At 37.1% G+C, this 13119-nt stretch overlaps 1 protein-coding gene across 1 annotated transcript in view; it reads left to right on the top strand.

Moving 5' to 3' along the window:
• LOC124453780 (dynein axonemal heavy chain 7-like) overlaps window positions 1-13119 on the top strand; it is a 67013-nt gene that overhangs the window by 31623 nt on the left and 22271 nt on the right. Inside the window, 14 exon segments of the mRNA XM_047004634.1 lie at window positions 969-1148; window positions 1721-1852; window positions 1926-2021; window positions 2952-3077; window positions 3201-3260; window positions 3649-3786; window positions 4104-4259; window positions 4674-4771; window positions 5948-6145; window positions 6211-6358; window positions 7813-7881; window positions 8358-8671; window positions 9623-9764; window positions 10485-10598. Coding sequence (XP_046860590.1) covers window positions 969-1148; window positions 1721-1852; window positions 1926-2021; window positions 2952-3077; window positions 3201-3260; window positions 3649-3786; window positions 4104-4259; window positions 4674-4771; window positions 5948-6145; window positions 6211-6358; window positions 7813-7881; window positions 8358-8671; window positions 9623-9764; window positions 10485-10598 — 1971 coding nt within the window.

Below are 13119 nucleotides of genomic sequence, written 5' to 3'. Positions count from 1 at the left end.
CTAGGTACATATACAAGTATACACAACATATAAGACAATATTCACTCTAGGTACATATACAAGTATACACAACATATAAGACAATATTCTCACTCTAGATACATATACAAGCATACACAACATATAAGACAATATTCACTCTAGATACATATACAAGTATACACAACATATAAGACAATATTCACTCTAGATACATATACAAGTATACACAACATATAAGACAATATTCTCACTCTAGATACATATACAAGTATACACAACATATAAGACAATATTCTCACTCTAGGTACATATACAAGTATACACAACATATAAGACAATATTCAAGTAACTTTAATCCTAAAATTACCAGTGGATTAGTTGCGTCTTTTTATGTTATACTTTTTACTAGCGAAGCATCATTTCGTTCCACACCAAATCATGGCTAGCCAAGCTCGTTTAAACAGCCCCTCGAGTAAATTTAGTTTAAATGTCAACACCGTCGTCTACGACTTGTTGTTATGTCGATCTGTTAAAATTCTTAATCATTTTCGGCAATTTTCCCCTCCCATGTGCGATATTCACACCGTAATTCTGTGGTTAATTTGGCTTCTAGCGGGAAGACAATAGTCAAGACCTTCTAAACTATAGGATATTTATTTCGTCTTAGGATGACTTTATCTGAAAACTTATACTGCGATATTTTTTCATCATCTTTCTCTGAGCTACAAAGGCAAATATCTTGCTTCCCGTTTGTGACCCACGAAAATTTCGTTAGTCCTTTTCAACAAGTACCGAATTCAGTGAATTTTGATGTAATAAAAAATACATTATATACCATATCTGATGATCCTATTATAAATAGACATGATATAGCACCTCATAAAGAGTAGTATTTAAAATGTTCCATGCCGGCCCCATTTCAAAGAATTGTCCTGTAAATATTGTGCTGACTAAGGTAACACCGTAAATTTACTTTCGCCTTTAAGGTGAGTCGGTGTGGTATGATCTACATGGAACCTGAAATGTTAGGCTGGAGGCCATTACTGCTTTCCTGGTTGAACACCTTGCCAAAGACTTTGAAGGAAGACAGCAAAGAATTGATAAGGGATCTCTTCGACAGAATGGAAACGGCTCTTTTGCAATTCATCAGAAAAGGTGGATTTAAGGTCAGGTCTGTTTACAAAAGTTGCCGCGATCTTTTTGTCATCGCGAGCTTCGGCAGCGTTGGCGCGGACTCTCTGCTTTCAGGATTTTCTTGTTTCGAACTTTCTTATTTTCAAATTTTCTTAAAAAGTGTGCAAAAAGTACAGGTTGTGTGCGTGCATTTTACAGAGTCATGAAACCGTTGCCGCTTGAAAAAACAAGATAAATTGCATTGCAAGTGATGATCAAATTTTGTCGTCTTCTTATTTGGAAAATATATTTTATTTCCCAGTCAATATGACAGGACTTGAATATTTTCCTGCTAATATGAATGACTTGAAAATGCTCCAGTTAATATGACAGGACTTGAAAATATTCCAGTTAATATAACAGGACTTGAAAATATTCCATTTAATATGAATGACTTGAAAATATTCCAGTTAATATGACAGGACTTGAAAATATTCCAGTTAATATAACAGGACTTGAAAATATTCCATTTAATATGACTGGACTTGAATATTTTCCAGTTAATATGACAGGACTTGAAAAGCTACTCGTCTTTAATATGAGCTTAATTTTTATTGCGATTTAGGAAATGTCTCCTACAAACGATGCTAATCTTGTCTACGCTCATATGACTTTGATGGAGACGATGATGGATGAATTCAAAAGTGAAGAGGAATTTAAGAAATTGAACGAACGCGAGGTGGCATCTTGGCTAGAGGTATTAGCAACTTTTCTCGAATGTTTTTGAAGTCAATTTTATTGTTGATATATCACAATCTTTTTTATTGTAGTGTATCTATCTTTTTGCGGCCGTGTGGTCCCTGGGAGCTACTATTCCCTTTGAAGGACGAAAAGCGTTTGACTCTCTATTTCGCGAGATAATTGACGTGAGTTGAGTTACGTTTATTCATTATGACCAATGTCAGCTTGAACTATATCTGTGTAGATGGTTTGATTTTATCAACTGTAACATCTGATAAGAAAAGCATTTCTTCTGAATCTTTGAGGAGTGAAACGCATCAAGATTCACGTCATGATTTGTTTTGAAAGAGAACGTTCCCCTTCATTGCGTCTTTTTACAATTTCTTCATTTCTCTTTAGCGTCTTTTCTTGCTTTTTATCATCATTCTCTTCTCGTTATTGTCCTTTTCTTGTCTTTAGCGTCATCCTCTTCTCTTTATCGTCCTTCTCTTGTCTATATTGTCATCCTTTTTTTTTTATCTTCCTCCTTTTGTCTTTATCGTCATCCTCTTCTCTTTATTGTCATCCTCTTCTCTTTAACGTCATCCTCTTGTCTTTATCGTCATCCTCTTCTCTTTATCTTCCTTCCCTTCGTGACCTTTACTTGTCATTGTCTTCCCTGATTTTTATCGTCCTCCGTTGTTCTCATTCCTTTACGTCAAGGAAACCTCATATCTGGTTTTATTAAGAGCTATGGGTGAAAACGTTCTCCCATACCCAAGTCTTTATGATAGTTCGGCGGTTAAGAACAATCCATTGAACCTCATATAGTCAAAATTCATCAAAAGTCATTAATTGGTGGTTATGAAGAAAAATTCCCTTTCCCATGCCAACATGTTTAAAATTTGTTCATGATACTTTGTTAGTTGTGAGAGAACCTTCTATTCAATAAACCCTAGTCATGTTTAGGATTTTGTTGATGATTATGAAGAGAACTCTTTTACGTCTAAAGTCTTTGATGTTTCGGTGGTTGAGAGAGACTCTTACATCTCGTAGACGCTAATCAAACTGCACGGTAATGAAGCAGAACGTACTCCCAAACTAACTACAATTATTTTTTGTTTTGTTTTAACCAGGGTCCACTGTCAATTGACACCCAGGCTAATTATAATATCATTGCAATGGTCGAACCGCCTCCGCGACCGTTTTTGTGTCCGTTCCCTCACAAAGGAACTGTTTATGATTATCGCTTCATGAAGGAGGTAAAGATATCGTGTGTTATTGCGTGATCTTAGGATGATCCCAAGGCAAAAAATAATTCCCCCTTTTTTATCTCTCATAAAAGATTAATATCTACAGATTTTGCTTCAAACTTTTCTTTTAAGGGTATGGGAAGGTGGGAACTTTGGACAGACGAGATCAAAGATGCGCCTCCAATTCCCAAGGTACGTAGTGGTGTTTAATAAAAATTATGGTGTTAGGGTATGTATTAGGTTTAATTTTGCTATGTAAGAAAGAAGATTTGCAACATAATTTGTAAGAGTTAGCTGAAGACATCCATGTACCCTCTTTCATTAGTTTCTAAAGAAATCGATTCTAAATTATATAAAATATGGCACATCACATGAATATCTAACCCCCATCCTCACAGTTATTGATATTTCGCTGCTGCCTCAGTTACACTTTCCATAGGAGCATTTTTGCTCACACTGCAAGACAAACGTATGTTATGTGAACTCTCTACCTTCGTCGTGCAAAATTTCGAAACCCCGCATTCTACAATACGTACTGTCTTCTTGAGGTCTCTTGCAGTAAAGAAACATTTTCTCCCAGGAAATGATGTTTAATGAAATCATCGTACCGACTGTGGACACTGTTCGTTATACGTTTCTCATGAATCAACTTGTCTCTCACGAGAAACCCTGTCTTTTTGTTGGACCTACTGGAACTGGAAAGTCTGTATACATTACCGTAAGTGCTGATGCTGAAATCCTTTTTTATGCCTACGACTGTTTTAAACAGCTTAATGTGTGTCTCCACTTGATCTTCGCATTAAATCGTACAATCCACGAAAATCAATGAAAAGATTTGAATAGTTCTTTATGACATATTTCAATTTTCCTGCAAATTTTCAATGATTATTTTTTACAGTAGAAATCACTGCAATCGTCAACGATAGTGCACGCTGCTCGAGTCTCTTTAGACTGTCATGAACTGTGTAGATTAATTCAATGGCATATGATTATTCGACTTTCATTTTATAACGCCTTGTACCCTTTGTCCTCTAGAACTTTTTATTGAACAACCTTTCGAAAGAGAAGTACAAACCGCTGCTCATCAATTTCTCGGCTCAAACGACTGCGAAACAAACCCAGGACATCATCATGTCAAAGTTGGACAAAAGGAGAAAAGGGGTGTTCGGACCTCCGCTGGGCAAAAAGACCGTAAGTTATTGTATTTGGTTTGTGTTGTTTGCTTTGATTTAAGCTAAGTTAACGGCGGATGTAATGGTTGCATAACTTGGCATGTTAGCGTTGTGTGACGTAACTCAAACTACGTATTAAAACATCATTGCCGTGTTGCTTTCAGCATCGACTGCCTTTAGCTTGTTGGTTGCACTTCACGTCTCAGCCTAAGAATAGCAAAATCCTTTGCGTGTGGCTATCAAGCATACGATTGTTTTAAATAATTAATATTTATGTACATATATAATAGGGAATAAATTTCGATGAAGTAATTCGTGGTTCATTTTATTTTCAATTATACCGCTCTGCCGTGGCATTGAGCACTCTATCCGTGCGATTTTGTTTGCGATAGTTTCTATCACAAAATCCCATTATATATATATATCTTCTTAGGTGATCTTTATTGACGATCTCAACATGCCGGCTCGTGAAGTTTATGGTGCTCAACCTCCTATTGAATTAATCCGGCAATGGCTGGATCATTGGAACTGGTAGGTTATCTAACTTATAGACCTTGAATACATCATTAGACCTTGCATTCATCATTTGACCTAGCATGCATCATTAGACCTAGCATTCATCATTTGACCTAGCATTCATCATTAGACCTAGCATTCATCATTTGACTTAGCATGCATCATTAGACCTAGCATTCATCATTAGACCTAGCATTCATCATTTGACCTAGCATTCATCATTTGACTTAGCATGCATCATTAGACCTAGCATTCATCATTTGACTTAGCATTCATCATTTGACTTAGCATGCATCATTAGACCTAGCATTCATCATTTGACTTAGCATTCATCATTTGACCTAGCATTCATCATTTGACTTAGCATTCATCATTAGACCTAGCATTCATCATTTGACTTAGCATTCATCATTTGACTTAGCATGCATCATTAGACCTAGCATGCATCATTAGACCTAGCATTCATCATTTGACTTAGCATTCATCATTAGACCTAGCATTCATCATTTGACCTAGCATTCATCATTTGACTTAGCATTCATCATTAGACCTAGCATTCATCATTTGACTTAGCATTCATCATTTGACTTAGCATTCATCATTTGACTTAGCATTCATCATTTGACTTAGCATTCATCATTTGACTTAGCATGCATCATTAGACCTAGCATTCATCATTAGACTTAGCATTCATCATTTGACCTAGCATTCATCATTTGAGTTAGCATGCATCATTAGACCTAGCATGAATCATTAGACCTAGCATTCATCATTTGACTTAGCATGCATCATTAGACCTAGCACGAATCATTAGACCTAGCATACATCATTTGACTTAGCATTCATCATTTGACTTAGCATGCATCATTAGACCTAGCATTCATCATTTGACCTAGCATTCATCATTTGAGTTTGCATGCATCATTAGACCTAGCATGAATCATTAGACCTAGCATTCATCATTTGACTTAGCATGCATCATTAGACCTAGCACGAATCATTAGACCTAGCATACATCATTTGACTTAGCACGAATCATTAGACCTAGCATGCATTATTTGATGAACGATTACCTTAAGTTCTCGTACCTATGTTGTTGAACATATTGTTCTTCATTCTACTATGTATGCCTATACTTTCTATGAGCTAAACGATCCTATTATAACTTTGATATATGCAATCTTACATAAGGTATGATCTCAAGGACACGTCACCAATACATCTGGTCGACATTCAAATCATTGCGGCCATGGGACCTCCTGGCGGTGGTCGAAACCCGGTAACGCCTCGATTTCTACGCCATTTCAACACGATCACCATAACGATGTTCGATGACGTCACCATGTTGAAAATATTTGGCCGCGTGATGGACTGGCACCTAACAACAAAGTATGTTATGAAATTGATTAAAGCAACAGTAACAGAACCTCAAATTGTTTTTATCACAATTTTAGTGGATTCAGTAAAGACTTCCTTCCAATTGGCGAATCGTTGATCAACGCAACGTTATCAGTTTACAAGAACGCTATGGCGAACCTTTTGCCGACACCAGCGAAATCACATTACCTTTTTAATTTAAGAGATTTTGCTCGAGTTGTCCAGGTATAAACGGAAGGATATATTGGTATGATTGTGATCGTTAGTTGATTACTTGTGTAATCGGTTGCTCGAGTTGTCCAGGTATAAACGGAAGGATATATTGGTATGATTGTGATCGTTAGTTGATTACTTGTGTAACCGGTTGCTCGAGTTGTCCAGGTATAAACGGAAGGATGTATTGGTATGATTGTGATCGTTAGTTGATTACATGTGTAATCGGTTGCTCGAGTTTTCCAGGTATAAAGGGAAGGATGTATTGGTATGATTGTGAACGTTAGTTGATTACTTGTATAACCGGTTGCTCGAGTTGTACAGGTATAAACGGAAGGATGTATTGGTATGATTGTGAACGTTAGTTGATTATTTGTATAACCGGTTGCTCGAGTTGTCCAGGTATAAACGGAAGGATGTATTGGTATGATTGTGATCGTTAGTTGATTACATGTGTAATCGGTTGCTCGAGTTGTCCAGGTATAAACGGAAGGATATATTGGTATGATTGTGAACGTTAGTTGATTACATGTGTAATCAGTTGCTCCAGTTGTCCAGGTATAAACGGAAGGATATATTGGTATGATTGTGATTGTTAGTTGATTATTTGTATAATCGGTTGCTCGAGTTTTCCAGGTATAAACGGAAGGATATATTGGTATGATTGTGAACGTTAGTTGATTACATGTGTAATCGGTTGCTCGAGTTGTCCAGGTATAAACGGAAGGATATATTGGTATGATTGTGAACGTTAGTTGATTACATGTGTAATCGGTTGCTCGAGTTGTCCAGGTATAAACGGAAGGATATATTGGTATGATTGTGATCGTTAGTTGATTACTTGTGTAATCGGTTGCTCGAGTTGTCCAGGTATAAACGGAAGGATATATTGGTATGATTGTGAACGTTAGTTGATTACTTGTATAACCGGTTGCTCGAGTTGTCCAGGTAGAAAAGGAAGGATATATTGGTATGATTGTGATCGTTAGTTGATTACTTGTGTAACCGGTTGCTCGAGTTGTCCAGGTAGAAAAGGAAGGATATATTGGTATGATTGTGATTGTTAGTTGATTACTTTTATAATCGATTGCTCGAGTTGTCCAGATATAAAGGAATGATACATTGGTATGATTGTGATCGTTAGTTGATTACTTGGGTTAATGTCATTTCTTTCAAGTGACTCGCCGACGCTGCGGCTTTCAAGTCGTAAGAAAACGCAACATTTGCTCTCGATTCATTAGTTCTTTTGTCCTCATTTTGTTTTTGTAGAAAAATCTTTTGTTTTAATTTTGATAAAGTTTTTAATGATTTACTGTTACTGTGCTTTGTGTGCATTTTAAGGTCTTGTGTCAATGTCCTTGAAAGTCTTTGAAAAGTGCTCGCTTCCATACTTTAGCATTGCATTCACCCGGTGTGATTGCTTTATCTCATGAAGATGAAGTGAATGAAGTTTTTTCTGTATCTAGGGAGTTTTGTTGTCAACACCTGAACACACGTTAGACCATAACACGTTGAAGCGTCTTTGGGTACACGAGGTAATCAACATCATTGCAGTGCTAGAAGATAATGTTTCCTTTTTTATATATGTCTATTGAGTGTTTCACTCTTATGCAGTTTCTTGCCGGCTTTCGACGTTTTCAGTATTGTTTATCATCATGCAGTGTGCTCAATTGACTCCGATTGACCACTGACGCTTTTTTGTCGATATTTGAGCATTTGAAAACGAGTTAATTGACCGTTTTCAATACAAAATTATTGACCCACTTTTAAAAGCTCGAATTTCTAGTTTTGCAAACATCCTTTTTCGGTGCTTCTTTTCGCATCTCTTTCCTCAATATCCTTTCGAGAAAAGTCGTTTTCCTTTTTGCCCTGTTAATATCCATGCACCTCGCGCGATGTTCAAGTGTGCCCCTTCTTTTGTTCTCAATTTCTCTTCTGTAAAAGTCTTTGTTTGTTTGCCGTGTTGATTTCCATGCAGCCCACGTGATGTTCACGTGTGTATTTTCTTCAGGTCTTCCGCGTTTACTATGATCGGCTCGTGGATGATGCAGATCGTTCGTGGCTCTTTGAGTTCACGAAAGAAGAGATGCAACGGAGTCTCAAAGTCGATTTCAACCGTGTGTTTCAACACCTGGACGTTAGCGCCGAAATTATAACCGAAGACAACCTGCGAAGCTTGATCTGTTGTGATTTTTCTGATCCGAAGAATGACAGTAAACCGTACGTGGAGGTTGCTGATCTCGGCCAATTGAGGAAGGTCGTGGAAGGCTATCTGGAAGAGTTCAATAACATGAGCAAGAAACCCATGAATCTTGTATTGTTTAGGTGAGCTCATCTCCATTTGTAACTACAGTCAAACCTACCGTAAGGAAACACCCTTGGGACGACGAGCTTAAGGAAGGTGTCTTTAAGTAGAGGTTCCACTGCATTATTATGTAAAATAGCAGCTGAAATATTCTCTCGCGGTTTCATTCTTGAAGAAGCTAAAACATAAATAATTTTAAACATGTTTTTGTTCCATCAACGAATACTATCTTTATTTTAAAGTGCATACGTGACAAATTTCTTACTTCTATGTTTCAAACCAGGCAAAACGTTGCATTTTTACAACAAGAAACTTACATCGTCATTGTTCTTATAAAATATCCAGTTGCAGGAGGTTACACCAAATATAATGGCAAAGAAAATTGTTTTGTTTCGTTTCGTTTTAAAAGACTCATTATTTGGCATTTTTTTTCTGTCATTACCAACGACCAAACCAACCACGAGGAGTATAATTTTATGTAACAAAGCATATGAGTTTTCGTCTTTCATTTTGCATATATTGCACGTACCTCTTTCAATCGTTCACTTTCAGCTTCTATATCTGACCTTGTATTGTACTGCATTGGCAAAGGAAAGGAGTAATTTTTGAGCAGCACAACCCTGCAACATAGGTGGTCGAGGGCAACAATTATACATTCTAAATATGATAAAAAAAAGTCCGTTTACAACTGTAATATATATTTATGTCAAACTGTATGTATCAACGTGTTACATTAACATAATATAGCAAGTATTTTACATAAAACTACATAAAGTACTTGTAACGGTATGTCAGCGGCAAATCGTTTGGTGTGTGTGTGGGAGAGAGTGGCTAAACTTTATATATTATTGGAGAGGGCACTGAATTGAAATTCTTACCGTAACATTCATCCGCATCTTGTATGTGAAGCCTTTCATTATGTCTTTTCATTCCGTCTCTTGTAATACTCTGTCGTCTATTTTTTCTTTAAGGTTTGCTATTGAACACGTGTCGCGCATATCGCGAGTGTTGAAGCAACCACGTGGTCATGCTCTCTTGGTTGGCGTCGGGGGCTCTGGTCGTCAGAGCTTAACAAGGCTTGCCGCTCACATGGCCGACTACGAGCTGTTCCAGGTACAACTATAGCTCAGCTGCTCTAAATAATCAGCGAACTGATAGTCGCTTCATGACTTATGGAATATGCTAAGCTTATCGACGGCAGCCGTATCTTATTTCTTCCTGTTGTTTTACGTGGAATAAACTGCCAGGCCGCATCCATTAACTACGACTATATTTCTATACTGTATTAACGTTCATATTCTCACAGATTTCGTATCAGGGGTATACTGGCTCGTGACGAGACAACGAAAACTCGTTGTGGGCCCCCTGCCATTACAAGGCACTTGAAAAATTTAAAAATTATTAAATGCGCTACAGTTGATGAAAGCAACTTCCGAAGAAGAGTTGTATCAAGTTTGTTTTGGTTCTAAACCTGCCCTTAGGCCTCTAAAATGTTCCAGCATGCCCCCCCTGTTTCTGTACCTATATAGTATTGAAAACTACAATGTAGGAAGAGGGACGTGGGGAGAGTTTACGCTTATCCAACCCAATGTGGTAATGCATAAGTTGTACCATAAGCTGTTGCATTGTAAGTTTGGAACTCATGGTGTCACCCTGTACAATCTGTTCTGCAACTTATAAACCCATGTTTTTTCAACTGGTATGTTTGTACCTTGTAAAAGTATGCGCATGCTCTGTCATGTTTTCTCGGAAGGCCTTCAAAATGACGCTATTGCAACATTGCATGTCCTCTTATGTATCACAATAATAACTTATTTATCTTTTGATCATCAGGTCGAGATTGGTAAAGGTTACACGTCGGCTGAATGGCGCGAAGATTTGAAAGTTATATTAAGAAAGACTGCGGAAGGTGAACAACCCGGCGTCTTCCTCTTTACCGATACTCAGGTTAGTTACTTTGCATTTTGATGTTAAACCTTTTTTTTTTGTTACCTTTTTTGTGCTGGGAATTTTTTTCTGCCGCTTGCGTTTGATTAGTAGCAATACAGTTTATTGCAGTTTTTTATCAGTGAATTTAGAAGAGGATTAGTTTTATTATGCTCTCTACAACCTTCACTCGTTGCACAGTTTTCTAACAGTGAAACTATTATTATGCTCTCCGTCTAACCTTCTCTCCTCGCACAGTTTTCTATTAGTGAAACTTTCTTAAAGGTTTATGCTCTTTGTGTTACGTTTTCTCCTCGCACAGTTTTCTATCAGTGAAACTTTCTTAAAGGTTTATGCTCTTTGTGTTACGTTTTCTCCTCGCACAGTTTTCTATCAGTGAAACTTTCTTAAAGGTTTATGCTCTTTGTGTTACGTTTTCTCCTCGCACAGTTTTCTATCAGTGAAACTTTCTTAAAGGTTTATGCTCTTTGTGTTACGTTTTCTCCTCGCACAGGTTTCTATCAGTGAAACTTTCTTAAAGGTTTATGCTCTTTGTGTTACGTTTTCTCCTCGCACAGTTTTCTATCAGTGAAACTTTCTTAAAGGTTTATGCTCTTTGTGTTACGTTTTCTCCTCGCACAGGTTTCTATCAGTGAAACTTTCTTAAAGGTTTATGCTCTTTGTGTTACGTTTTCTCCTCGCACAGGTTTCTATCAGTGAAACTTTCTTAAGGTTTATGCTCTTTGTGTTACGTTTTCTCGCACAGTTTTCTATCAGTGAAACTTTCTTAAAGGTTTATGCTCTTTGTGTAACGTTTTCTCCTCGCACAGTTTTCTATCAGTGAAACTTTCTTAAAGGTTAATGCTCTTTGTGTTACGTTTTCTCCTCGCACAGTTTTCTATCAGTGAAACTTTCTTAAAGGTTTATGCTCTTTGTGTTACGTTTTCTCCTCGCACAGTTTTCTATCAGTGAAACTTTCTTAAAGGTTTATGCTCTTTGTGTTACGTTTTCTCCTCGCACAGTTTTCTATCAGTGAAACTTTCTTAAAGGTTTATGCTCTTTGTGTTACGTTTTCTCCTCGCACAGGATTCTATCAGTGAAACTATCTTAAAGGTTTATGCTCTTTGTGTTACGTTTTCTCCTCGCACAGTTTTCTATCAGTGAAACTTTCTTAAAGGTTTATGCTCTTTGTGTTACGTTTTCTCCTCGCACAGTTTTCTATCAGTGAAACTTTCTTAAAGGTTTATGCTCTTTGTGTTACGTTTTCTCCTCGCACAGTTTTCTATCAGTGAAACTTTCTTAAAGGTTTATGCTCTTTGTGTTACGTTTTCTCCTCGCAGGATTCTATCAGTGAAACTATCTTAAAGGTTTATGCTCTTTGTGTTACGTTTTCTCCTCGCACAGTTTTCTATCAGTGAAACTTTCTTAAAGGTTTATGCTCTTTGTGTAACGTTTTCTCCTCGCACAGTTTTCTATCAGTGAAACTTTCTTAAAGGTTTATGCTCTTTGTGTTACGTTTTCTCCTCGCACAGGATTCTATCAGTGAAACTATCTTAAAGGTTTATGCTCTTTGTGTCACGTTTTCTCCTCGCACAGTTTTCTATCAGTGAAACTTTCTTAAAGGTTTATGCTCTTTGTGTTACGTTTTCTCCTCGCGCAGTTTTCTATCAGTGAAACTTTCTTAAAGGTTTATGCTCTTTGTGTTACCTTTTCTCCCCACAGGTTTCTATCAGTGAAACTATCTTAAAGGTTTATGCTCTTTGTGTTACGTTTTCTCCTCGCACAGTTTTCTATCAGTGAAACTTTCTTAAAGGTTTATGCTCTTTGTGTTACGTTTTCTCCTCGCACAGTTTTCTATCAGTGAAACTTTCTTAAAGGTTTATGCTCTTTGTGTTACGTTTTCTCCTCGCACAGGATTCTATCAGTGAAACTATCTTAAAGGTTTATGCTCTTTGTGTTACCTTTTCTCCCCGCACAGTTTCTATCAGTGAAACTTTCTTAAAGGTTTATGCTCTTTGTGTTACGTTTTCTCCTCGCACAGTTTTCTATCAGTGAAACTTTCTTAAGGTTTATGCTCTTTGTGTTACGTTTTCTCCTCGCACAGTTTTCTATCAGTGAAACTTTCTTAAGGTTTATGCTCTTTGTGTTACGTTTTCTCCTCGCACAGGATTCTATCAGTGAAACTATCTTAAAGGTTTATGCTCTTTGTGTTACGTTTTCTCCTCGCACAGTTTTCTATCAGTGAAACTTTCTTAAAGGTTTATGCTCTTTGTGTAACGTTTTCTCCTCGCACAGTTTTCTATCAGTGAAACTTTCTTAAAGGTTTATGCTCTTTGTGTTACGTTTTCTCCTCGCACAGGATTCTATCAGTGAAACTATCTTAAAGGTTTATGCTCTTTGTGTCACGTTTTCTCCTCGCACAGTTTTCTATCAGTGAAACTTTCTTAAAGGTTTATGCTCTTTGTGTTACGTTTTCTCCTCGCGCAGTTTTCTATCAGTGAAACTTTCTTAAAGGTTTATGCTCTTTGTGTTACCTTTTCTC

The sequence above is a fragment of the Xenia sp. Carnegie-2017 genome, unplaced genomic scaffold (genome assembly GCF_021976095.1).
Source record: "Xenia sp. Carnegie-2017 unplaced genomic scaffold, XeniaSp_v1 HiC_scaffold_25, whole genome shotgun sequence".
NCBI lineage: Eukaryota > Metazoa > Cnidaria > Anthozoa > Malacalcyonacea > Xeniidae > Xenia > Xenia sp. Carnegie-2017.
Note: the sequence above shows the minus strand (reverse complement) of the source record. Positions and strands in the feature narration are given on the sequence as shown.